Source organism: Aotus nancymaae, unplaced genomic scaffold (assembly GCF_030222135.1).
Source record: "Aotus nancymaae isolate 86718 unplaced genomic scaffold, 86718_ANA_hifiasm-v0.15.2.pri h1tg000058l, whole genome shotgun sequence".
NCBI classification, from domain to species: domain Eukaryota; kingdom Metazoa; phylum Chordata; class Mammalia; order Primates; family Aotidae; genus Aotus; species Aotus nancymaae.
This window is the reverse complement of record NW_026988472.1, coordinates 21,184,908-21,212,779: the sequence shown is the minus strand read 5'-3', so window position 1 is coordinate 21,212,779 and position 27,872 is coordinate 21,184,908. Positions and strand designations below refer to the sequence as shown.

The window sequence follows — 27,872 nt, the reverse complement described above, 5'->3', positions numbered from 1 at the left end:
AAGAATCTGGTGCCTTCTGCTTTCACTATGTTAAAAGCCAGCTGCCATCTAAAGAAGTTCAATTGACTGGAGAGGCCAAATAGTCAGGATGAGAAACTAAATGGGAGAGAGAGAGAGAGAGAGAGAGGGAAAGAGATTCAGCCAGACCCCAGTCAGTACAGCTTTTCCCAACTGAGCTCCCAGACCTGTGAGTGAAGCCATCTTGAACCCTCCAGCTCCACTTGGTCACCTCAGCCATTACCACATACAGCAGAGATGAGCTGTCCCCATAGAGCTCTGCCCAACTTTCCAATCCGTAGAATCTTTGAGCGACCACTAAGTTTTGGGTGGTCTGTTGTGCAGCAATAGATCACTGATGCAAATATAACATAGCTTGAGTTTGGTGATAGAGAAAGGAAGAGTTCTTTTCAAGGGGACATAGGAAATGAGTGACTGCCAAATGCAGAACAAACCTGGCCATTGAAAACTCACCCAATTGTTTGCTTCCCCCAGCCAGAGTGTAATCCCTGTGGATGGCTCTGGGAAGTGGTTTCCTCTGTTTGGTACCATACAAAAATTCAGAGAACTTTCCAAAACAGACAGAAGAGGCAAGAAGGGAGGCAATGAAATCCACATGTAAAAGTCGTCATCATGGCCAGGTATATTGGCTCATGCCTGTAGCCCCAGCTACTCAGGAGGCTGAGGTGGGAGGATCGCTCGAGCCTGGGAGTTCAAGACCAGCCTGGACAACATAGCAAAAGGGCAGCCTGGGCAACATAGTGAGACCTCATCTCTAACAGTCACATCTTCACAAGGAAGAAGTCCAAGTAAAAATTCATTGGTGATACATTTATATTAGAGAGAGCCACTAAAAGTTGACCTGTTCTGTTTGTACTAACCAATCATGTAAGGGAAAAAGTGAATCAGCATCTCAATCAATCAAGTTGGTTTAAAACTGAAACTAGCCTCTGAACGTTTGCAAAAGAATGTGTATTTGTCAACCCAGGAGAATTTAGCACAATTTAACATCATTTGTAACAATACATGTATAAATTTATGCTGAGCCCTACTGACGTTTGCATCAACTAAATAACGCAATGCAGCCCAGCAATAATGCAATGATCCTGTTCCTATGGGTCATTGAGTAAACAAGCTGTGAGACAGCTGGGAAGCAAGAAAAGTATGCCATCAATTTCCATATATTAAATCTCCGAAATTTTTCATTCCAGAATTTCATTTGTTTTAATAAATCTCTACCCATTCTACTCTGCGGAAAATAAAAAGTAAGAGAGCATTGCCAAAGAAAACCAAGTTAGTTTGTACATTGTCTTTTGTTAAAGCAATTAAGTGGATACTGTCTGCATGTCAAAAGACCTTTGCTGGTTTTTCATTGTCCATGGTTTTTAAAGTATCTTTAATTCGTTTTCTTCGTGTTTTGGCCTAGGCAGAAGTATTGGTCTAAAGGAGAGATCATGTGTCTATTCAAAATCTGGTCTCCAAATGAGGACTTGTGATTTCAACTGTCCATTGTGCTATCTAAATACCAACATAACCAAAAATAACTAAAAATGGAAAGAAAGAAAAATGTCCCCCCAAAACAATAGTGGTTACGTTCCAAGTTTTATTTTCTTCCAGATCAATGGAGGTTGTGGCTCTTCAAAGAGTTTACCCTCCTGCAATTTGCAGTATTTTTTTTTCCTCCTACGTTGATTTATTTTTATCTATATCTGTTTCTGAAATAACCATGAATTTCAGCCCATTGCCAGAGTATGGTCTGTGTAAGAGAATTAATTTTAACTTGTGGCACCTTGAAATTAGCCAGACCACAGAACTGACCACCTCAGAGTCAAAATAAAACCCAGTCTTCTCTCTTCCCTCCCAGTCTAGAAGAGAACTGGGACAACTTTCTCACCACTCAGCACAGCTCTGGCCAAGACTGTTGAAGGTTGTGTGGAAATCTGGGAACTACTTAGCCACTATGTGTCAGCTCCTAAAATAGGTTGAAGTTCTGAGTTATGCTCAAGGACCCCCTACCCCTGCCAACACAAAAACAAATGTATTAAACTATTTTAATACATTTAAAGCCAAAAGAATAAATGATACCCCTGGAGTAAAATTCACTGGGGTCAAACTCCAGCTTGTCTGTCACCAAAATCAAAGAAAGAATTGCCTGCCTGCTTTTCCATTTCTCTCTTTTCCTGGGAGCTCTAGGCTGTTTTGTGGATCACTGTACCCATTTTTGTCACCCCTACGTAATTGTATGTACAATCCTCTTTCCCCCAAATATGCCTGAACCTTGTCCTGACAAACTGTAATATGAATCCCCTGAATTTGGGGTTCATTTTCTCTCCCTCTGAGAAGGTTCCAGGCCCATCTGGTCCAGCTTAGGACACGCTTGTTGCTTTTTGAGAACAATCAGCATTTTCTTTCCATTGTTGCACACAATCTGGAAATTTAAACAGTATGATCCCTAGAGTACTCTGCCAAAGCTTGCTTAGCACAAAGATTTTTGAGCTTCTCCTCTCCTCCCACCATCACCTCTGCCCCTTCTAATATGAGGGAGTAGATTCCATTTTCTTTTTGGTTTGTTTTGAAGAGCTAGCTTGCACATACCAAATCACAGGGAGGATACTGAAAGCAACATCTGCGAGGTACCCGCTTTGGGCGGTGTTACTGGCACTTAGTGAATAAAATCCAAGGATGCTGCTAAGCATCCTACAACACAAAAAAGCAGAGCTCCAAAACAAAGATTTGACCCCAAATGTCCACCAGGCTGAGGTTCAGAAACTTTGCCCTAGAGCATTGTTTAGCAGAATCCTAGGCCCCTCCCCAGACCTGCTGAATTTAAATCTGCATTTTTCCCAAGGTCCCTAGAGGACTTCCCCGAATAGTAGTTGCCTCAATAGCAAACCAAGAAAAAGACAAAAGTCAGTTGGAAGCCATTAGCTATGAAGTCAGTTCCAGGATAAACACTGAGGTTAGATCTATGGCTGAGCCAGAGAACCAATGATGCTACTGAAAGCAAAGTCGCATGCTTAGGCTTTACAGGAGGGATAGTGATGCCCCCTTCACAATCCACAATAGGAACACCCCCTGCTCCTCCCAAAGCAAGTACCTCCTGAGGGCTGTAGCATTTTCTTACCCACACAGAAGGCTGGCCGGCCGCTCCAGGCCTTGTTGTCCATACATGTCACGGTCCGCTCCCCTTTCAACGTGTATCCTGGTGAACAATAATACTCACACCGGGAGTTAAAGTAGGCACCATCTACGCACTTAAACCCTCCATTTGCTGGCATGGCAAGGGTAGGACATCGCTTTTCTGAAAATGAGAAAATCAGATATTCAGCATTTCTGAGTTTTTGTCTATAGAGTTTTGTTTCAGAGTCCAGAAACTCTGAAAGTATAGGGTGAAAGTTAATTTAAATATAACAAATGGAATTTGAGAAAAAATAGATGATTTTATGTCACACAGAAGAGCCAAAGTTTCATGTCACACTGGCTTGGGTTGGCATCCCAGATAAGCCACTATCTTAGGTTGAATCAGGCTCTAAGATACAGATTTGTGTGCATGAGGTTTAGTAAGAAAGTGCTCCCAGGGAGATCAGTGAGGGGGTGAGAAAGGGAGATCAGTGAGGGGGTGAGAATAGCAGAACAGGGAAGGGGAGGAAGCCAGGCAAGATGAGATCTCGGGCAAAGTCAACAGCAGCCTGATCAGGCAAAGAAGCTGGGCTTTCATAATTCTCTACTGGCCAGTCATTGGACAGCTACAGGTTGCTCATAGGAGATGCTTTCTCTTGTGAAAAGAGAGCAAGAGAGTGAGAGCAAGAAAGCGAGAGAGTGCAGGAGCAGTCCTCTGAAGGAGCCGTCTTCTAAACAAGGTCGAAGTTGCAAGTCTTTAAGAGCAAAGTGCTCAGAAGCTGGGGACTGGATACACACAACTAGTAAAAGGCATCGAGGAGATCTGGGTAAAGCAGATCATCCACTACGGTCACCCGGTTGCACAGTCTGCAAAGTCTTGATTACACGGCTGCAGCCTTGAAACCTCGGTTTCCCCAACAGTGAAGTTAAAATAATAGCACCCATACTGATAGTGTTATTGCAAAAATCAAATGTATGTGAAATGCTTGGCAAACCATAAGTGCTCAGAAAGTGGTGCTGTTTTGAATACCAAAGACATCTAAAGTGTGCTTCAACAATGCCGTACCACTTACAGTTTTCCAAATGAGGTATGACTTCTCAGGAAGCTCAAAGTCAGCCCCTGAAACGGCCCTCTAATCTTCTCCCCTGAGGCACGCTCGCTTTCATAAATAAGCCTCACTTCTTCAGACACTCTTTCCTGCCTCCCTGAGCCCCACTCCCTGGGAGAACACTTCTTTAATCTGCTACCACATGTTCCTGACTTTGTACCCTTCTTGTACTTACGTCCCAGGTGATGCCTCTGCCTTGCTAGAGCCTCTTCATGGCACAGCCCATGTGTGCCTCACTTGTTTCTAAATCCCTAACACCTCTTCAGGATCCAGCACTTACTAAACAAATGTAACGAATTTTCTGAACAATGATCTTCTCTCCCCTTTTCTCAACAGCTGATCATATCATTCTCTCTGAGAGGAGCCATCTCACTTCCACCATATCTTAGAACTCCCCTGTTGTCCCCCTGCTCATAAAGGTAATTTTTCTCATCCAAAGTTCAGGGAAAATCCCCAATATCAGAGCAAAAGAACTTTGACTCTGGTCATCCCTGAGGACCCAACATGGGGCTGGGCTACTCACGTTTGCAGATGACCTTGTCAGACCATCGTTTGTTTGACTGGCAGATCAGTAGGGAAGAGCCATGCAGCTCATAGCCCTTCTGACAGCGAATGTCGCACCTGGTTCCCAGGGCTGTTGTGTAGTATCCTCCTTGAGGGGCCCTGCAGTACACATCCCCATACTTCACCTTGATGGGGGAGCACCATGGGGTATCTACAAGTAGCAGAAACAAAAAAAAGAGAGAAATACCAAATGACACTTTCAGAAAATATGTCCCCTTACTCTCACAGTCCCAGGCTGGTTGCATTCCAAATTTTGGACCTTCAAATAGTGCCCCATGTTTTCTTAGGTGTGTCCTGTTATGATCATGGGACTAAGTGTCAGATATATCTGAACATGAATCTGAGTTCCTCTATAACTAACTGTGTGATCTTAGACAAGTTAGCTAACCTCTCTGAGTCAATATCTATACCTATGCAATAGTGCTGTTATAAGGACTAAATAAAAATTGCATATCAAGCATCTAGCACAGTGCCTAGCACATAGTATATGTTCAATAAATGCTGTTCTTTTTAGTATTTCCCTTAACTAGTTACATAAGGTTTGTTTTTACTGTATTTTTAGATAAATAATTATTTCAAGAGCAATTGATCTCATACACAGTGGGGCGGGTGGAATTCAAAAATTGGTTAATTTGGATTTCTTCTGAGCTGTATGCACATTCTCTCTAAAATGCTGTAATACTGGTATTAATCTAAATGAAGCTACAATTTCCAGGTTTTTACAACAAGATATAAATTTGGCTTAAAGTCAAAGAACAACTGCTCTTCATAGGGAAGTATCCCCAATTATGCCCCATTTAGGTAACAGGGTGACACCCTCCCCAGATGGCAGAGTCCCAGGTGTTTTGATTTTGGTCTCATAGTTGCCCAAAGCACAGCTAGGATGAAATGAATAAATCACAACCTCCCTGCTGCGCTTTTGAAATGTTATCTTTGAGATCCATAAAATATAAGGGCAACATGAGCTCCTTGGTGGGTAACTTCCTACAGTAGCCACTGCCCCAATGTCCCACAATCGATGGGGACCAGTGAGGAGTTCCCTAAGGCCAGCTGGGCTCTCAGTGCCGTGAATAGAAAGCACTTCCCTGCAGCTGCCTGGCTCATCACTCCACTCCAGCACCTGAGCTGTCAGTGAGTGAGGTAAGTGCGCCATCATGTGGCCAGGAAGGAGGACAGACCCTGTTTTACTTGCCCAGGAATTCTTTTCTGAGGATGTGCCTCCGACTGCTTCTCAGGTACAAAAAACAACAGTTCTGGGCCAGGTCTTGTGCATAGACCACTGTTTTACTTTTGCCTTCACATTTCCTTCAGCTAACACTTTCTCTTTTTTTTTCTTTTTTAGAAACAGCGTCTCACTCTGTCACCCAGGCTGGAGTGTAGTGGCATCATCATTGCTCACTGCAGTCTCAACCTCCTAAGCCTCAAGCGATCCTCCTGTCTCAGCGTCCCAAGTAGCTGGAACTACAGGCACGCATCACCGTGCCTGGCCTGGCTAATACTTTCATCATATAATTTTTTGCAGACAGCTGCAAGTGAGTCCTAAACTCAACTCAAGTAATATTTCCTGGACTTTCTAAAAGTGATGTCCTGAAGGCCTAATCTAGAACGATTAAATTGACTATGTGGATGTAAACCTGCAGGAGCTCACACAAGGCCTAAAGAACTTCCTTGAATAAAGTTTCCTTCCTCCGAGGATTTACATATATAGTCTGCATATACTACATATATTTATGATATACAGTACTCCCCCTTTGCCCACAGGGGATATTGGATGCCTGAAGCCTTGGATAGTACCCAACGCTATATATACTATTTTTTCTTATACAAACATACCTATGATGAAGTTTAATCTATAATTTAGACATGGTAAAAGATTAACAACAACTAATAATAAAATAGAATAATAATAGAACTGGCATTAGAAACAATGCCCTAAGAAAAATGTATTCTTAAACATTCAGGGTAAGTTCCAAGGCAGGCACACATTTTGGCCATCTGGTCTACCTGCCACATTTGCAATGCTGTGAGGTGAGGACGGATGTGAAAAACAATGACCTAGGCAACCTGTACTGTAGATGTGAAGGGTCGTCTGTGCATGCATGTGTTTTACGAAGATTTTTCAACAAGAGACTCAAAGAAAAAAAATCTAAACCCTTAATTAAGAAATTTTGTGAATCAGAACATTTCCTTACTGCAAACATCTGATTAACATATTTGTGCTTTGCTTGATTGGTTAATTCCTGAGGCTATGGAGACAGAAACTATAGATAGGAATGAATATTTGCAGTCAGAAGTGACAAACAAATGTGGTATATGGTGGGAAGCACACCTGGACATAGGTGCCAGGCACCAGTCATTATACCGGAAATATTGTTCACTTGTGTAAAAAACAACTGAAGAACATTCTCCAGCCAAAAGCTGACCAGTCCTACCCTGATTCTCCTATATCTGAGACATATCACAACAGACCAGGGCCATGTCCTCTTCCCAGAATATAGGACAAATTTCCAGGGCAAAATGCCACAGCGGAACTTTGTTAATCCTTTTTTTTTTTTTTTTTTTTTTTTTTTTTCAAATTATTCCTCTACTATAAGAGGAACCAGATTCAGAAAGAAAGCATCTCTAAATTTACCTTCATTTTTCTTAGGATTCCCTAAGCTTCAGAGAAATGTTTCACCAGTAGAAATATTTGTGGACATACTTACCTGAGTCTGCATAGAAGGTTCTTTTTTAGGCGTTTATACCTGCTGGGGAGTGGATTGCTGAGAATATGTAGAGATGGAGTTCTTTATCATTAAGTTAAGTTTCATTTGAGCAACATACTTTAACATACCATTTCAGGAGCCATGCTGGGCTCAGAAAGAGCACAATGAAATGAGCTTATGAAAATCAAGTTTTCTCATTCCCCATTCATCTTAGTACATTAGCAGCACTTGGTCCAGATTTGACCTTGGATGGTTTACTCTGGATGATTCTGGCTGTAATGTATGAATTAGGCAGAACTCATGGCTTGATTTTCACTTTCATCAGCTACAGCTGCCTTTGCAGAAGTGAGGACAGTAAAGAAACTTATGAGAATAAAATGACCATTGGGATGCTGAAGGACAGCATTTCAGAAATTTCCAATGCATTTTGTTTTATTTCTTTTCTTTTTTTAAAAAAAGGGAGCATATACATTGGTTTTATAATATTTTTTCCTTGATCGATAATTAGAACTTAAATGTGTTGTCTGGTCACTTTATTACAATCTGTTCCGCAGGGCAAAAAGGAAAGTTCTCCTGGCATCAGCGGGTCCTCGTTAGCACACAAGCAAAGCATTCACCTTTATATCTAGGGTGTGAATACCCGACTTCATCGTCTTCTAGTGGTGAGTCTCCCGATCCTACAATAAAAAAGAACAGAAACTGCAGCAAGAAAGGCCACATAGTATGGACGCATATTTCAAAGCATCGCTTTGCCACAGACCATGCAAGAGGTGCTATTAGAATGCAGAGCCAAGAGCAAAAGCTTCTGTGGCCATTCGTGAAGGAACAAACAGGGGATCTCTCAGAGTGAAACTGGCTGAGCTGAGATTGCCAAAAGCCAATCAAAATGAGCTTCAAACTGTTTTGGAATCAGCACATGCCAAGTGCAAATCTGGAATAGGGAAACAGAGAGAGTCAACTTCACTCTGAGAAGATGCCAATGTATATGAATCTCATGCCAGGGGAGATGCAATAAAATGTGTGCATCATATACAGTCCACAGTTTCCCCAGCAGTCAAAGGAAACCTAGTACAACTGGGTGTTGATGGTACCTGAAAACAGGTCTGTCTTGTGAAATAAATTTGAATGGAAGATAAGGAGGTAAATCACATGTATTATGACAAAAGAAACACAAAGTTGCTTCCATATACAGTATTTGTAGGAAATGAGGACTGAAATAGACTGTGTGTTTATTTAGAATCTCTCATGAAGGCATACCTTAAGTAAAATTCCTTTTTTTTATTTTATTTATTTATTATTTTTTTTTTATTGCATTTTGGGTTTTGGGGTACATGTGAAAAACATGCAAGGTTGCTGCATAGGTGCATACGTGGCAGTGTGATTTGCTGCCTTCCTCCCCTTCACCTATATCTGGCATTTCTCCCCATGCTATCCCTCCCCAACTCCCCACCCCCCCTCTGTCCCCACCTCTCCCAGCCAACAGACCACAGTGTATAGTGCTCCCCTCCCTGTGTCCATGTGTTCTCCTTGTTCAACACCCACCTATGAGTGAGAACATGTGGTGTTTGATTTTCTGTTCTTGTGTCAGTTTGCTGAGAATGATGGTTTCCAGGTTCATCCACGTCCCTACAAAGGACGCGAACTCATCGTTTTTGATGGCTGCATAATATTCCATGGTGTATATGTGCCACATTTTTCCTGTCCAGTCTATCATCGATGGGCATTTGGGTTGGTTCCAGGTCTTTGCTATTGTAAACTGTGCTGCAATGAACATTCGTGTGCATGTGTCCTTATAGTAGAACGATTTATAATCCTTTGGATATATACCCAGTAATGGGATTGCTGGGTCAAATGGAATTTCTATTTCTAGGTCCTTGAGGAATCGTCACACTGTTTTCCACAATGGTTGAACTGATTTACACTCCCACCAACAGTGTAAAAGTGTTCCTATTTCTCCACATCCTCTCCAGCATCTATTGTCTCCAGATTTTTTAATGATCGCCATTCTAACTGGCGTGAGATGGTATCTCAACGTAGTTTTGATTTGCATTTCCCTAATGACCAGTGATGATGAGCATTTTTTCATATGTTTGTTGGCCTCATGTATGTCTTCTTTTGTAAAGTACCTGTTCATATCCTTCGCCCATTTTTGAATGGGCTTGTTTGTTTTTTTCTTGTAAATCTTTTTTAGCTCGTTGTAAATTCTGGATATCAGCCCTTTGTCAGACGGGTAGGCTGCAAAAATTTTTTCCCATTCTGTTGGTTGCCGATTCACTCTATTGACTGTTTCTTTCACCGTGCAGAAGCTGTGGAGTTTGATCAGGTCCCATTTGTCTATTTTGGCTTTTGTTGCCAATGCTTTTGGTGTTTTGGTCATAAAGTCCTTGCCTACGCCTATGTCCTGAATGGTTTTGCCTAGGTTTTCTTCTAGGGTTTTTATGGTGTTAGGTCTTATGTTTAAGTCTTTAATCCATCTGGAGTCAATTTTAGTGTAAGGTGTCAGGAAGGGGTCAAGTTTCTGCTTTCTGTATATGGCTAGCCAGTTTTCCCAACACCACTAATTGAACAGGGATTCCTTTCCCCATTGCTTGTTTTTGTCGGGTTTGTCAAAGATCGGGTGGTTGTAGATATGTTGTGTCACCTCCGACAGTAAAATTTCTTAATGAGTCTTGCTACCAGTAAAAACCACAGCCTCCGAGAGAACGTCTGTGTATTATTATAATTTAACTAATGTAACTTGGAGCTGAATGGTTTTAGAATATTAAATATTGAATTCAAGTTAGCAGTGAATCCTTAATCCTTGAAGTGGTAGCAGGTGCCAGAATTCAAAACTGTAATCTTAAATTCAGAGAACTTCCCTCTACACTTCATCGTCTAATCAATGACTTGAGTTAGCTCTACATCGATCACGCATTTAGCTGTAGTTACCTGCCACCACAACAGACAAGAACATCCTCCACTGTGAGGTTATTCAAATCCCCATGCAGCTAATGAGTAATGGTCCCTGTTCCACTCGTGTTCTGGATGACAGATGTAGAGTGTGGAAACTGAAAGTGGGGAGGAGATGAGGGCTGGACTATGTCCATTTAGAAAAGACTCCCAACTACAGAAGCACAATTCTGTATTTTCCTTTGCTGCAGATTTCCTCACCTTGTCTCTGCACACCCAGACGTGTACAAAATTACAAACTATTCATTATTGCATATAAAGAAATGAGCACTGGAGCCAGGCACAGTGGCTCATGCCTGTAATCTCAGAAACTAGGGAGGCTGAGGTGGGAGAATTACTTGAGCCCAGGAGTTCAAAAACAGCCTGGGTAACATAGTGAGAACCCATCTCAAAAAACAAAACAAAACAAAAAAATGAAAACCAGGAAAGCTACCTAACAACATGAATCAAAGGCCTATGCTCAAACCCTTTGATAAAGTCATTCCACTTCTAGGAATCTACCCAAGGAAATAGTTGAACTGCATGTCGGCATATGATTTTTCAATCATCCAAATAAAAAAAAAAAAACTGGCCACATGAGCTGCAAACTCTGTCCCCCCCACACAGCCCTCCAACACATATGTACACATGCACATACATTCTCCCCTCAGTTGTCATCCTGGTTAACTTGTCTACAGCATTTACAGCATTAAGTATGAATGACTAGCCATTCATTTCATGAAGCTCTTTTCTGCAGTGGCTTCCAAATGACAACACTTCCCCAATTTTCCTCCCCCTTGCTAAACAGACTTTCTGGACAGCACATCTAGATCAGCCTGCCATTTGGACATAAGTATTTCCCAGGAGTCCAGTATTGGTCCTTTACATATCTCCAGACATGTTCCTGGGCCATCTCACTCCCATACTTGCCTCAAACCATTTCCCATGTGCTGATGACAAATCCATTGCTTCTAGCCTTGATCTTTCTCCTAAAAGCCAGGGTAGAATTTTCAACTGCTTTCTGAATATCTCCATACTCACACTCAACCTGTTCAAAACCAGATCCTTTTCTTATCACCAAAGCTGCGCATCCTCCAGTGTTTCCCATTTCAGCAAATAAGCATCTTCCAGCTAGTCTGCCGCATGGAAAATCTCAGCTATTTTCCTTCTATCTTCTTCATCTACCACATTCTAAGATAGAAATTAACTTAAGTATTTAACTACAAGAAATGGTCAATCATGTTATGATCCATTCATAACCTAATAATGTTCATTTTGAAGGTTTCTTAACATGGGAAAATATTACAGAATGCTGAATGAGTAAAGAACAAAGCATAACCCCCAAAATGCAAAAATGCATTAAGAAAGATTTGAAAATATGTCAAAGCTCATTTGTGAGAACAACAATATGGTTAACTAAAACTAAAATAGTATTGTAAGCAAAGTAGGTCCCAGAAGACTATATACTATATATATGACTGCCTTTTTATAAAGTTCAAAAACTTCTAACACTAAATTGTTAGGAAATACAAAGCTATGTACTGTAATTTTTAACAAAGCAAGGCGATCTCTTACCCTTTCCTAACCTTCTCTTCTTGAACAACTGAGTTCTAAAGCCTTTAGGTGAGACAGAGCAAGGCAGACATCTGTACCACAAAGGACAGGAGGTATGGTAGGGCAGAGCAGGATGTCGGACCCCAAATAGGACATAGAGGGAAAACAGGGGCAAAGACAGAATACACATGGGAGGATAGCCCGGCAGAGGAATCACAGACAAATAAGATAAGGAGGAGGGCTTTCACATGGATAAGGCAGAAGAAACCCTGGCATGGGGTTGAAAAGTACAGTTTCTAGATTCCCTTATCCCTAGGTTGTGAAAGGGTCTACTTTTAGTGATTTGGAAGAAATCAAAGGGAAGGAACTCTTTTCTACAGTTGTACATGCAGAAAATAGACTTCACCAGATGTGAGTGTTATCAACTGTGCCCCGTCCCCTCATCAGCTTTGTGTGATAGGGAGGATGTGATGTTGGCAGTGGTGATAGCCATGGCAGCAACAGTTTTTTAGCCTGAGTAATAGGACGAATTTCTGGCATCTGGATTGAAGTCATGGTGCCATTTGACCTTTCATGCAGACTTTTTAACTTCCATTGCTCCAGCCCTTCCAATTTTGTGAGTACCTTATTTCCTGCATTCAATTCTTTTTTGCCTAAAATACCTAGAGAGGATTGTGTTTCCCATATTAAACCTAACAGGGATTTAAGCAAACCAATTAAGAAATGAATGCATGGTTTTAGTAGCTTTCTCTTGGTTACTGGACACTACCCTAACACTGCTATCTACCCACAAGTCTTTTGAAGATAACAGAGGGGACTTTTATGTGAATATAGATGAGTAAGGTGGAAGAAAGAAAAAAAAACCTGCTAGAGTCAAATGTATTCGTTTTCTGAATCGGTCTCTCTACTAAGCTAAACGCTAGCTAATTTCTGAGCAACTGAATTCAAATGAGAAGGGAAGTAACACACACTGAGTGCCTGTGATGTGTGTACTATGCTAGGCAATTTCTATGCACTCTCTCATTACATCTATACAATAACACTGGCCAGTTGGTACTATATTATATTTATCAATAGGGAAACCAAGTCTCTAAGGTCTTTAACTACTTGTCCAAGGTTATGCAGCCACTAAGTGGTAAATCAGGGATTTGAATCCAGTCTGCCTGGCCTTCAAATCTATCATTCTTTTTTCACTAGGCCTTACTGCCTTCTGCTACTACAATTTCAAAGAAATGAGATAGCTGGCTTTGGAATCATTGATAGGCAAACAGCAAATGGCTTCTTCAGTAGTGTGAGAACAAGTATGCCAAAAGTGGGTCCCTCAGAAGCAAAATGAAGAGTCCATGTGTAGTAGAAGCTGCTGGTTGCCTGTCTAGCCGCCATTCTCTTCTTCCTTCTTACTAAAAGATCACAGGTTGTGTTCAGCAGCAATCTGTCCCTCCCCAAAAGATGGACCATGATGACTCTAAGGCAAAAAATTAATTCCTCTTTGCCAGGAATTGCTCCAGGGATAGACATGCAATCCAATATTGGACAATGGCAAGTAAAATGAAGTCTGCTTTAGGGATGGGGGGAGGGAGCTTATGGGAAAGATTTTTCTCCCTGATAAAAGAGAAAACTGCATAAGAAGACTTTCCCTCTTCTCCCTTCCAGCTTTGGAGGCTATTGTGTAAGGATAAATGCCAAAAGCTGCAGCAGCCATTTTGCAACCACAGGGTAAGATGTCACAGGACTGAAGATTTTCAGCCTAGAATGGCAGTGTATATAGATAAAAAGAACCCGGAATCTTGGATGACCTCACTAGACTACAATATCAACCTTAGACATTTTACCTCCACAATTCTTGTTAGATCAACAGTAAAGGTCCTTTGAATTTAAGCCACTGTGAGTGGCATTGTTACTTGCAACTGGATGCATCTAAACTGATACATAAATGAATGAAAACTTTCCTGCGTATTCTTGATAGGTTTTTGCTTTTGTTTTTGTTTTGAGATAGGGTCTCACTCTTTCACCCAGGCTAGACTGCAGTGGCATGATCCCACCTCACTGCAGCCTCCGTCTCCCAGGTTCAAGCGATTCTCATGCCTCAATCTTCTGAGTAACTGGGATTACAAGCACGCACCACCACACTCAGCTAATTTTTGTATTTTTAGTAGAGACGGGGTTTCACCATGTTGGCCAGGCTGGTCTCAAACTCCTGATTTCAAGTGATATGCCCGCCTTGGCCTCCCAAAGTGCTGGAATTACAGTCGTGAGCCACTGCTCCCAGCCTTGATAGATGTTTTTTAAGTGAAAAGAAAATAAATGGGTATTAACTGCCACTCTCAGAAAATTTCCACTTTATTTTCAGCCTGAGCTCATATATTAACTTCTATAAAAATATGATGACTAGTCTGCAAAACAGACATCCTGATACAATAATCTCAAAGACAGACTCACTTATGTTCAGTAGACTATACTTACTAAAGCAGCAAAGGAGATTCATGTACATTGGGGAAAGATTTTCCCCACCATTAAAATTTTTAAAAAGGAAGAAAAATAAAGAAGTTGAAGAAGAGGGGAGGAGGGAGGTTTCCTAGTAAATTTTCTTTATTTACAATAGGCCATCCCTCTAGAATTCTGCTAATTGAGGTTTTATTACGACATAACTATTAATCAGTCTGCATATGGTTCAGATTACCACTCTGGAAAGAATGCTTCAGTGCTTCTTCCACACAAATACAAATTGTACGTTGGCTCAGAAATCAGAAACTCAGAGCCATGTAAGATTCTGTCTCTCAGCCATACCTGGAGCCAACTGCATTTATAATTCTGCTCTCCTTGCAAAAACTGTCTCTAATTCAACAGATTTTCAAAGAAATAGCGACTCTTTTTTTTCTTTCCCAAAGTTCAAAGAAGTGTCTTCCTGGCCTACCAAACTCCACCCATTCATATGGAATGTCCAGGTAGGTAAGATCATTGAGGCACCAACATCACTCTTAAGTAATACTCATTATATGTGCTGAAATTACATCAGGAATCTAGATATTTGAAGGCTACTAAAGTGTTCCTGCTATCACACCATAAGGTTTCTCACTGTAAGGTGGGGATGTGGTAGAGATTTGAGACTAACGGAAAACTTAGCAAATTTGCTAAAACTATATATTTCTGTATTGATTATGATACATGACCCAAATTGGTAGATTTGCTGGCTCTGTATTATATTTTTAGCTGAAAGTATTAGGTTTATTTTTAGTCATTTTGAAGACAGTTCTGTCTTCTTTATATTTTGTTTTTCCCCTCATCTTCATTATTCTAAATGTAATTTTAATATTATCAGAAAGAAGCATATTTAGTAGTAAATTACATCATGAATTTAATACTGAAGTCAATGGGAAAATAAAATTTACTTTGCAGTAGCGATTCTTAACCTGAGGATCATGGCCTACTACAGAATTTATGAAAGGGCTTTAGAGGGCCCATGAACTCCTTGTAAGTGGACATGTTTTTTAGTACATGCCTTTTGGTACTAGCATGCTTTTTCTAGGGAAAAAGGATGCTAGCTTTCAATAGATTTTAATAAATTTTAAGAGCCATGATGTTATAGCATTCTTTAGTGTTAAGCATGTTAGAATGTTTACTGAAGAAGTATGTAGTGTCTTTCTTTTTGATATTTGACATATTTCAGTGTGGGGGAGAGAGAAGCAAATATGTTTTTAAAAAGGATAAATTCTTATCATATCGGTTTCTTCTAGGTTAGTGCTGTCCAATGGAATTTTCTGCAATGATGGAAATATTCTTTATTTGTACTGTGTAATGGGGCAGCCACTAGCAACATGTACATATTAAGCATTTAAAATGTGGCTAGTAAAACTAGAGAAGTGAATGTTTTTATTTCATTTAATTTTAGTTAATTGAAGTTTACATTTAAATAGCCACATGTGGTTAATAGCTACCATACTAAACAGCACAGGTCTAGACCTAACTTTTTAAAATATTCTGTAGAGATAAATCATGTCTATAAATTGCTCAGTGGCGGGAACCATGTCTAATTTACCTTGTATACCCAGCATATGATTTAGAATTGGTAGAAATGGAGAAAAACAGAAAAATCTGCCTTAAGTTTCTTGTGACACATAAATGGTGTCCTCATGTTTATATTTCTAGATGGTTTTATCCTAATCAGTCCAGCTTCAGTATATAAATTTAAACTGTGACAATACTGCAGATTTGGATGTTTAGAAAAGGGTGTTTTGTACTATTAGAAGCCATAGGGTGTTTATTTGTGGGAGCCAGATGATTTAGTGCTAACAAATGATCTGCCAACAGATTACATAGCAGCTGTGGTACAGTACAAAGGACATTTGAATAGCTTCTGAACAAAGACCAAATCCAGGGCACTGTCAGGAAAACATGATTTAAAGATGAAGGCAAAAATACAGCTGTAGAATCCTTTGTTAAATCAAAGTAGTGCCTTAGAGTACCTTCAGTCTTACAAAAGGCCCTTTAAAGGGTATCTCAAGATCCTCTCAAACAATAGAGAAGAGTCTATATGTATGAGATTTGTAAGGTGGCTTTTGTCTAATACAGTGAATTCTAAAAAGATTCACAGGAGACCCACTAAATTCTTAAAAGAATTATATATGCTGAAATATCACTAGCTTGACTTAGGAGGGCAGAAACATTACAGAATAAAGAGAGGCCTTTGATCCTCCAAAATTCTACTCTCAGAAAGTAGGCTCGCTGAGTTGCTTAGCTGTGAATAGGTGCTATCTTTCTAAAAAAAAAAAAGGTGGGGGAAGTAAGTATATTTTGCATGTGGCGGGGAACTAATCATTGGGTGCTGGGGTTAGACTCTGATATCCAGCTTCCAAGATGGCCCCCAGTTATCCCTGTCCCCTGGCATTCATAATCTTTTGTAACTCCCCACTTTAAGTGTGGAATGAATTTATTAACTTGCTTCTAATGAATAAAATATGGCAGGAGGCACACTATATCTCTTCTGAGGTTGTTATAAAAAGACTGTGGTTTCCTTCTTGGATACTGTCTCATACTCTCTCTCTCTTGGATCACTCATTCTGGGTCAAGTCAGCTGTCAAGTCATGAGGGAGCCCTGTGGAGAGACCCATGAGTTGAGGGACCAAAAGCCTGCCAAGAATCACATAAGTAAGGTTATAAGAAGATCTCCCCAGCTACACACACATATAACACCCACAAGTCGAGCCTTCAGATGAAACTACAGGCCAAGCCAATAAACTTGCTTGCAACCTCATGAGAGACCTTTAGCCAGCTAAACCATCCCCAGATCCTGACTTATAAAAATTCTGCCACACAGAAAGAGGTTGCCTCTAAGGAAATGGTGACTGGAAAGAGGCACAAGGGGGCTTTCTGGGTAATAAAATTTTCAATGTCAAAAAAAAAAATTCTGACACAACAAACGGTATTTGTTTTTAAAACAAAAGGAGGAAAAGGTATAGGAAGAAGAGAAAGTAGAAAAGGAGGAGGAAGGGAAGAAGAAAAGGGCATTTGGCTTAAAGTCAGAAGATTCTGATGTACCTCTCAGCGTTGGTTTAACAGCCAGCCCTCTCTTAGGTCACTGCAGTAGATAGTCCTTATTCCCCAACCAGGTCCCCTTTACTCAGGCTGGTGTGCCCATCTCCCAGCTGCTGGGAGCCTTTGATTGCAAATAACTCACAGTTTCCCTCTTCTCCAGAGAATTGTCCTCAGCTGATAGGAGCTACTTCATTCTCCCCATCTGTTTCCTGGAAGCAGCCAATGTTTGATTGATATGGAGGAACAGACTCCCAGCCTCCAAAGCTGAAGTAGAAGTACAACCCTGCAGTATTTATGTTTCTAAGCACCCTGTGGTGCTAGACTTTACCTGAGACTCTATCCTTGCTTAGCTCTATCTTGCTTCCCTTCCACAATTATAGGATTCTTCCTGAGGGTATTCCCTCAACAAATCACAAGCTCCGCTTCTAGGAAAGCAAGCTAAGAGACCCATTGAATCTCTCTAAGCATCAAATACCCCAATTAGCCATACCTCAACAGGGTTCCCATGAATTAAATGGCATAATATATATATATGTTTTAGGCCTAGTGCGGTGGTTCACACCTATAATCCCAACACTTTGGGAGGCTGAGGCGGGTAGATCACGAGGTCAGGAATTTGATACTAGCCTGACCAACATGGTGAAACCCTGTCTCTACTAAAAACACAAAAATTAGCTGGGTGTGGTGGCATGCACCTGTAATCCTAGCACTTTGGGATGCCAAAGTGGGCAGATCACAAGGTCAGGAGTTAGAGACCAGCCTGACCAACATGGTGAAACCCTGTCTCTACTAAAAATACAAAAATTAGCCAGGCGTGCTGGTGCACGCCTGTAATCCCAGCTACTCAAAGTTTTCTGTGTGTTTTTAAAAATTCCTCTAACAATCCTGTATTATTTGTGATTTAGAAAATCTTTCATATACGCACACACACATACACATACACACACACATATTCATCTTAATAACCACCAGGAAAGGCCATATACTATATCTTTTTCGGTAAAATAAATGTTGTCAGGTTTAGTCTATAAATTCGGATGATCCAGATAATAAAATTTGCCTTGGGAAAAAGTGATTTTTAGGCTCAGATATTACCACTGTTTACACTATGAGGCAGGAAGAACCCTATGGTTCCCTATATGCCTTTATGACTTTAAATCATATACAAAATGGGGGCTCACCAAAAGCTACTTTATTGCTGAAAGGTATTACTGCCAGGTCTCTTGTATTCTTGAAGCTCTTGTTAACACATGTGAGTGTACAAACATTTCTGGTGACAGAAATGGGCTAACAAAGGGCCTGTCAATAGCTTGTGTGGACACAGGTACAGTGGTAACCCTTCTCTCCTCCATGGCTAAATCTGCAGGAGCTTCTTTTCTGGAAAGTCCTAATTTATGGGGGTTTTTGAAAAAGCCCAGGAGTGAATTCCACATGCCTGACTAGCAGGTAAGACCAACTCTGTTATATCTTGGCAAAGTTTCAACAGAGGAGAGCTGTCCAGGAGTTACGTGTAAAGGTATGTATGTTTGAAGGAGTAGAGTGGAGAAGAAAATTTAGGTTTTTGGAGCACCAGCTTCAACCCCAAGATGAAGGTTAAGAAGAATTACACAGAGAGCCAGAATCTATAAATGAGACATTCTTCCTTGGATTCCTTACTTCTCTAAATAAGTGGCAGACTAACAGATAAAAGCCCAAGGGTAAGTAAAGAAGAGAAAGTACAGAGAGGAAGATCCTCATTCCAAATGGAACAAAGGGATCCAGAAAGATCAATCTAAACCTTTTGCTAATCATGGGGAATAAATTGAAGAAAATGTTCATTACCAGTGCTTTTCTTGGGTCAGAAGATTCAACAGAATGTTCAGATGAAACAAGTTTAGAGGACATATCAGACATTCACCTTACCAAATCCCTGTCTTTACTATTATTATAAGCCCCTCAGAGATACCAACAATCAACTAAGAATAGTATATTTCAAACTGTTGACGCCATTTAGTAGTTCATGACTAGTATTTTTGTAGTGAAACAGAATTGAAAATGTCAGGGTACACTGCACATAGAAAGAATAAACCGGCCAGGCGCAGTGGCTCAAGTCTGTAATCCCAGCACTTTGGGATGCCGAGGCGGGTGGATCACGAGGTCAAGAGATCGAGACCATCCTGGTCAACATGGTGAAACCCCGTCTCTACTAATACAAAAAAAAATTAGCTGGGCATGGTGGTGCGTGCTTGTAATCCTAGCTACTCAGGAGGCTGAGGCAGGAGAATTGCCTGAACCCAGGAGGCAGAGGTTGCGGTGAGCCGAGATCGCGCCATTGCACTCCAGCCTGGGTAACAAGAGCGAAACTCTGTCTCAAAAAAAAAAAAGAAAGAAAGAATAAACCTTACTTTGTACAATTTTTGTTTCAATTATATAGGTGTATGTGTGGTACAGTGTCCCCAGTTTGCATAGCACAGTCCCAATTTATGCCTGTTATCCCAGCATTACTTTTTCAGCTTTACTGGGGTATAATGGGCAAAATTATATATATTTAAGGTTTACAACATTATGTTTTGAAATATGTATCCATTGTGATATAGTCACCATAATCAAACTAATTAACATATCCATCTCCATCTCCTCACATGGTTACCATCTAACATGAATATGTATAGCATTCCCTTTCACACTCAAAACCTTTCTAATTTAGGCAATAAATAATATATTCACTCTAACAATAGGTCACAGTAGAAAATAGTTCTTCCTGTGAGTCTTGTCAAAAGTATTAGAAAAACAGTGATTTAAATACTTTGAAAACCTACATTTGTCAAGTTAATTCTGTTTCCTCCCTCAGAATGAATGAATCTGAAAATATGAGAAAGCCTTTGGGGGTTGGTGGTGGAAGGCTACTTTTCTCTGATTTGTTGAGAGCATAAATGTTATGTCCCATGAAACAGCAAGCAGATACTGAGTTTCCTCAACTGCCCATGGCCATCCTCTCTGGTAGGATGCAATTGAAAAAGCCCTGGGATTAAGTTCCAGTGCCATCCTGATTTGGGAAGCCACTTTTCTTTCCTGAGCCTCAGTTTGCTCATCGTAACATGGGGCAGCAGTAGTGTGTAGAAGGGCATAGTACATGTTTTCAAATTATGTTCCCCCAGAACACTCCCATCTTCAACCTCTAGCTGGGAGAACTGCAGTCAAGCAAATCAAATTGCCCTCCTCCTTCTCCACCTGGCAATAAACAAACTACCATGGTACATCATTTTAAAAATCTGCTTGGCTCTTTTATTTCCATTGCCTCTTTAAGTCCTCAGTGCAACCTTATGAGACAGGTATCATTCAATGACTAGAATGTAAACCTTGGGAGGGCAACAACTCTTTTCTAATTTGTTTACGATTGTATTCTCAGCTCAGATAATGAAGTGATTATCAGTTACAGGAGAACAAGGATTGAACTTTTTTGATCCTAAATCTCATGAAATTTCACAACTCCTTGTTTCTGTCTTCATGACTCAGAAACCCACCTGAAAGCCCTTCCCCTCCTCAGTTCCTTTCTTGTGGTTAAAGCTATTTCAAAGCCTAGCACCCCCAGTTTGTCATTCTTAATCATTCCATTCACATTGATGCACTCTGTTCACATTTTTAAATTAGCACTGATTTTATGTTGCTTTGGATTTTCAGAAGTCATTTCAGGTTCTTTCTTCCCAACTAGACATCAGATTCTTCAGGGAATATGGTCAGGGTTTGTTTCCTCTTACTGTCCCAGTGAAACTAACAAAGGCTCTCAAAAGTTTTCTTCACCTTGAGAATTTAGTCTACACATTACTTATCTGCTCAAGCTGTTCCATCAATATTGAAATGAGACATCCATCTCCCTCAGTGAAGGCTGTACTTAGAAAAACAGATACTGTATTTAAGGCATGAAAAAGCTGTCCAAATAAAGTTGTGACTGGTACATCCTTGGCAATAACCCAGTGGTATAATTTACAAAATTCTGGCACATCATGGCAAAACTGAGAATAACTGAATTCAGAAAAGAGAATCTAAGAAAATAAAATCACCACAGTGTGTACTGAGAATTGTAGGCAGCAAACTTTCAATTCCCAGCTGTAGATTTATATTTTAATACAGTACATTAAATGGCAGACAGAAGAGACCATGAAGAAAGATACTTCCAGAAAACAGCACTGAAACACTGAAATGAACATCATGAGAATGCCTGAAAGTGACAGGCTGCAGTCTGCCCAGCTGAAACCTAAGGCTTCTTCCTTATGGAACAGTCTCTGATTCCCCAACAGGGAATAGAAAATGAGCACCCAATAGCAAAAATCTGGACTTGACTTGAAGTCTTTCACAGACGGCTATTTTAGCCAGCTCCACCTGTGGTGGGAGGTGGAATCATTTCTCTTCTGGGTAGCATCTCTCTTGAAAGCACCCATTTTTCCATTTGGTGCCCTTGAACTGATAGTCACGCAGTAGCTGTCAGTTATTATAATCTTCACTGGTAGACTCAAGCTCTAGTGGGAAAATTATGGTGCTAAACTGATGGCAGTTCTAGTTTTCAAAATGATCATCTGCAGGCCTTCAGCAATAACTGTTGTGTGAGGCTAAACCGCAACACACAATTCCTGGTGCTAGCACTTCCTAGGTGTGATAGACATCTATTATGTTCCTCTCAGAGAAACAAGACCCTTTCTTTTGGAAAACTGCATTATTCCTCATGACACCCATGTTGTTCTAGCAGAGGTGAGTTTATCCTGTCCCTTGACTACAGGAGCAATCATATGAAACAATCAGATGAACCAATCACACGAACCAATCACATGAACCAATCACATGAACCAATCACATGAACCAATCACACGAACCAATCACATGAACCAATCACACAAACCAATGAGAACCTTGGAAGGATTTTTCTCTGGTGGTAAAATGAGGAAGATGTGAGCCCTGAAGCTGCCAATGACAAAGATTAAGTCTCATACAGAATGCTAACTCGAGAGAATGAAACCATCAAAGAAAAGCAGAGACAAAACAGATACAGTTAGAGAAAAAGAGATATCCCACAATATTTGAGATCTTGGTTCCAGTATTGCTTGGCCCTACCAGCATACCCCTGCCCTAACATAAAATGATAAGCCCGTCCTTTCTTCAAAGCTTTTTCGAGACTGGTTTCTGTCATGTGTCATCAAGAGTCCTGACTTAAACAGAAGACCGTCAATTTATATTTGAATGAAATAAATGACTAAAACATATAGCATGACACCTGGTTTGGGATAAGAAATCAGTCACAGTGTATCACTTCCAATTCCCTATTTCAAAACAATACTGTAGCTGAGTCTTAACACATTAAAATTAAATTAAAACATTAGTGAGCTGTTCTAAAACTTTAGTGGGACCAGCTTTATTTGCAATAAAATACATTAGATTAGAATAGGCAAAAATGGCAGATACTCATAATACATTATGCATAGTAAAAGGAGCATTGTTTAATGACACTTTTGTTTCAGTTATACACAGACACACACAGATATACACACACACAGTATACACACACACATATATGTATACCATATTTTATTGACTCTAAAAAACACTTGTTTTACATTTTAATTTCCCTGAACCCAAGATGAGCTCTATAATCAATGGAATGGCATAGTTTCATTGGCATCATTTTTCTTTTTAGTGATACCTAAAATAACGGTTACTGATGACTGATAGAGTTTTGGATTTAATGACATACTGTGTGCATGTATGTGTATGTTCTGGATTGTGATACAAAATATATTTCTTACTGCAGGTAGCAATCAAAAGAGTTTGAAAACAACTGTATTACACAACTTATCTAGAAATCCTAAGTTAATAATCAGTCTTTGCTGTACATATCAGCTAAGTCATTTGTCTACTCTCATATTTACATAATGCCTTAACACACTCGTTTTATACAGTGTTCCCCAAATGGCTGCCTTCTTATTGTGAAAACTTCCTGATCCTCATGGGGAAACCTCAAGCAGCAGAACAGGCAAATGGAGATACTATGTTACATGGATAGGCTTCTGGTGCTATCCAGCGAATACCACATTTGGCCCACTTCCCAGCCAAAGAGAGCCCCACAAAAAGGCACAGAGCCCCACAAAAAGGCTTGTAACCCTGCCAAAGTATCTGAGCACTGATGACAGGGGAGTTATATGGCCTCTCACCTATGGATGGCAGCGTCCCCAAAGTGCATTTGTAAATCAGTTGCTTATAATTTGAAATTTACTTTTCCTTGGAAACCACATTATCAGTGGTGATCAGGTTACCTAGAGAATCCATAATAAGTGTTTTAAGCCATAATGTAGTCAAACTCTAGATGTCCCTGCGGGGGTGGCTCAGTGTCCACTAAATGGGGAGGCCATTCTCCTCCCTCTCATGCCAACATGCCTGCTGCCCCCTGCCTTGAAACACAGCATTCAGGTTCATTCTACTTCCTGTACAATCATTCTGCTACTTTTCATTCTTGAGCTGCTGATCCAGACAGATTCTAACAGAGGCCAATATGGATATGGATATTTATATGTGTGTCCTGGTTTCTGTTATTGAGACTGCTGTGATCCAAGATTTTGAAGCTCAGAAATTCCAAATGCAAACACAAATTACCATTTTATTTCTTGGCTGCTCCTAAGGATGCTGCAACTTATCAATACAGGAGCCTACAGGCATGTTGGCCCTTCCCAGTTCCTTGCTAGAGAAGGGCCTGCAGTGACAGGCTCCCTTTGTCCCTTCCCTAGGGCCAAGGCAAGACTGTCTGCAGAAAGGGGTCTGGAGGGGCTGGTGAAGTCCTCATTTACAGGGATGAGGCCAGTTCTCAGAAACCATGGGCCAGTGAAAAAGGCAGTATGTGCCCTAAAAGGAACTTTGCCAAAACTGAGTCTTTCTGAGCAATTTTCCAGCATCCTGGTGTGCAGATGAAAGTCCAGCATAAGAAGGAAATAAAATGTAAATTAAATGAAGTAGCAACTATTTCTCCAGCCTTTTCCCATGCAGGAGCACCTTTGTACAGCACCATCTTCTCTGGCCTTATTGGCCAAGGTAGACACCAGTGAGTCCTAACACAGTCCTTACAGTCCTAGCTTGTAAGAGAGAAGAAAGACCTAATATTTAGTGAACAGACACTACCTCAGGGAGTGCTTTGGGTGATTTACGTGAATTATTTAATTCAATCAAGGAACTCACATGAATTCATATGAAACCTATTCAAAAAAAAAGGAAAAAATACAAACACACTATTTTGCATCCCTAACAAAAACTGTCAGTAATTGTTTTGTTAGTTTGGGTCTTTTAATGTTTTTCTATGTGTAGTAGTCAAGTCACGTTCAAATTTTACACAGCACAATCAAACTGGGTATGGGATCTTCATCATTGTTAAGGCTGGATTAGGGAAGTTAAGACACAGGCATTTTTAGAGCATGAATGTCAACGCTTCCTAGAAGTTCCCCTCTTCAATGAAATTCTGAGCAAGGAATCGTAAATGAAAAATTAAAGCAGGCACCAAAGGGAAACACTCTAGGCAGGCTTTTCACCTCCTTCCTTGATGAACACACACAAAAAGTTTCCCAAATGCTTGCAAATGGCAACTTTTTGTCTTATTGTAAAATCTTGAACAAGTGGTGGGTTAGCCATTCCACTGAGAATTTTCTAGTTTAAAAATCTGAAGAGGGTAGTTTGAGGAGGTACATACGTCCTTCAAACATCAAATTACAGATTTCTCTGGCACAGTGTAATGAAATACATTTAAAAGCAACTAAATGTTGAAAATGGAATCAATTTCAAAGTCAAGCAATTAGGATCCTATTTCAGGCAGTATGGTGAGCCATGTAGCCTGGCTGTGCTCACATGAAAATCAATGAAAAAATCCACTTTGAGCTTGCAAGAAAGTAAGAAATACTGTAAAAGCAGGATCCTGATTAGATACCAGATATTAAGGCTCACCTTTTATTCTGAGGACAACTTCCAAAACTGAGCTTTAATTTCCATGGACTGGTGAGGCCTTGGACACAGAAGGCAAACTCCAGGGACTATTCAAGGTCATCAGTTTGAGGAGACTGCCCATATCCCCTCACCCTCAACCTCCTATATAAAGTTGATATACCGACAGCCTATACTATTAGCGTAAAGAGTGAAATAAATCCATCCCATGTATGGGGATTACAAAGAAAATGATAAGAATGATAAATACAAAATTTAGGACATTGGTTATCTCTGAAGAGATAGGAAAAGGAAAAGAATCCAGAGGCAAGAATAGCAAGGACTACAGGGTAACGTTTTTGCTCTTTTTTGGTTAAGTTCTTATTAAACTGGCTGATAAGTAGAGGTGTCTGTGTTTTGTTTCGTTTTGTTTTTTACCATATTCATATTATATAAATATTGTTTAAAACTTTTTTAAGTAGAGCAATTATCTTTGATGCAAAGAGCTTGTTAGGTTTGTTTCTCATTTGTTTGCAATTATAAGAACCTATTTATCCAAGAAGTTCTTAAAAATGACCATTTGAGCCTTCAACTAAAAGACATGCTTTGCCAGTAAAATTAGAGAATCTTAGATCTGGAAATACTCTTGGAAGATAATCTGATGCAGGCACCAGCCTCAAGTACCGACAGTGTCCCAGAGAAAACTCAAAAGTCTGGAGACAGCCTTCCCAGCCTACTCCCAAGCTGTTCTCAACATTTTACTTGCAGGAAAGTTGAAATTTCTTCCTTAAAGTCCACCTAAATATCTTTCTTGCTTTAATATCATATGTGGGGAAAAGCCACAGATTAGGAAGAGGAGCTCAAGAGTCATGAGACCCCAGCTGACAATTTGACCTGAGCTCAAATTTCCAGATCCAAGGAAACTACATCCCAGGGCCTTAAAGAATACAAAGGGTAGACAGTGAAATTATTCTTCATAATCAAGGAAAAAGTATGGGAGACCAAAGAAGTGTCAAAGACTATGGATAGACAATTTTCAAACCAGCAAAAATATGGAGTATGGAAACTGTAGACATAAAAAGTTTCAATTTTATCCTATGCATTATTTAGAACAGATTATTAACAGAAAAAAATAAGAAGAATTATTTAGAATGGTGACAGTTTGGAGTCAGCATTGGTTCAAAAAAAGCAAATCAGGCCAAAGTAACCTAATTGCTTTAGTTTACCCAAAAAATGCCTCTCTAGTGAATCTAGTTTGCATAAAAGTCCATTTAGAGAAATACTAATTTATGAATTATATCCACAGAAAGCAAATACTTTTCACCTTTTTTGAATACAATCCACAGAAAATGTTTCCTCTTATGACTCAGTACACACATACATTTATATGATCGAAAAATAAGTTTCATGGAACAATAAATATTTAAGGTGTGATGCCCTCTCATATTTGGTATTCCATTGCATTTTAGTTTTTAAAAAGCGCTGATTATGACACTACAAGAATTTCACAACTCATTAACATGTAACCTCCTCTCAGGAGGTGTGCTGTAGGGCTCTGTATCATTCTACCAGTGAAGGAAGAATAAAGAAGAATAAATCTGCAGAAGATAACCAAGCTGGAGAGGACAAGATCTGAGTTTTGTTTCTTCCAAAGCAGAGTCTGAAACAAGGACTTGGGTGGTGGTAGTTAATTTGGGGGGTGATCCCAGGAAGCACAGTGAGAAAGCAGGTGAAATGAGAAAGGAAAAGGGGAAAAGAACATAAAGACTAATGAGCAGGTTACTTCTGGGGGCAACCTGGATTCGTTCCTACTGAGGAGCCCTTGAGGAAACACAACCCAGGGACACGAAAGGTTGGGTATTTACCCACAGTCTCTTGTCCTTTTTTGGCTAAGAGCTGGCCCCTGGGGTGTTACATCTCCTACTCTTTTAGAAATTCTTGCTGAGCAAGCTCCCACAGGACTGGAGAAAATCCAAAGGCAAAGCCTTTAAGACATGTGGACATCTAAGGTGAGAAACTGTCAGCATGTTTGAGAACGGTCTACCTCAGCTGCAGATGAATCCAGAGATGGGCTGAGGGGAGATGGCACAGGTCATCAACAGTGTTGGCTACAGATGGGCAAAACCAACAGATGAAGGAATCATAGGCCATAGCTAGTTTGAAACCTACAAGGAGGAATTTATAGAGATTATGAACATGAAGTCTTGTATTTCTCTCCCTACACCTAGCTGTACACCCAGCAATGGGGAGAGCTTCCCTGGCAGGCTTGGGAAAGAACAGCCAGCTAGTTGCCCACATTGTAAGCCAGCAGGTGAAATAGTTTCTTAAAAAAGAGAGAGCAACAGTGGCCTGCAAGAGGACAGAGTCTAAACCAAAGAAGTCTGGCTTATCCTGGACTGAAGCAACCACATTGGAATAACAGACACTTTGGGCCAAT

The 27,872-nt window shown here is 40.3% G+C and overlaps 1 protein-coding gene across 1 annotated transcript in view; it reads right to left on the bottom strand.

Annotated features, from left to right (window-relative positions):
* The window catches only part of SRPX (sushi repeat containing protein X-linked), a 71,314-nt gene that overhangs the window by 19,204 nt on the left and 24,238 nt on the right, over positions 1-27,872 (bottom strand). The window contains exons 2-4 of the mRNA XM_012448110.2: positions 8,113-8,172; positions 4,750-4,941; positions 3,122-3,298 (exon numbers count right to left, since the gene is read on the bottom strand). Of these exons, the coding sequence (XP_012303533.2) occupies positions 3,122-3,298; positions 4,750-4,941; positions 8,113-8,172 (429 nt within the window). The remainder of the gene's footprint in view (positions 1-3,121; positions 3,299-4,749; positions 4,942-8,112; positions 8,173-27,872) is intronic.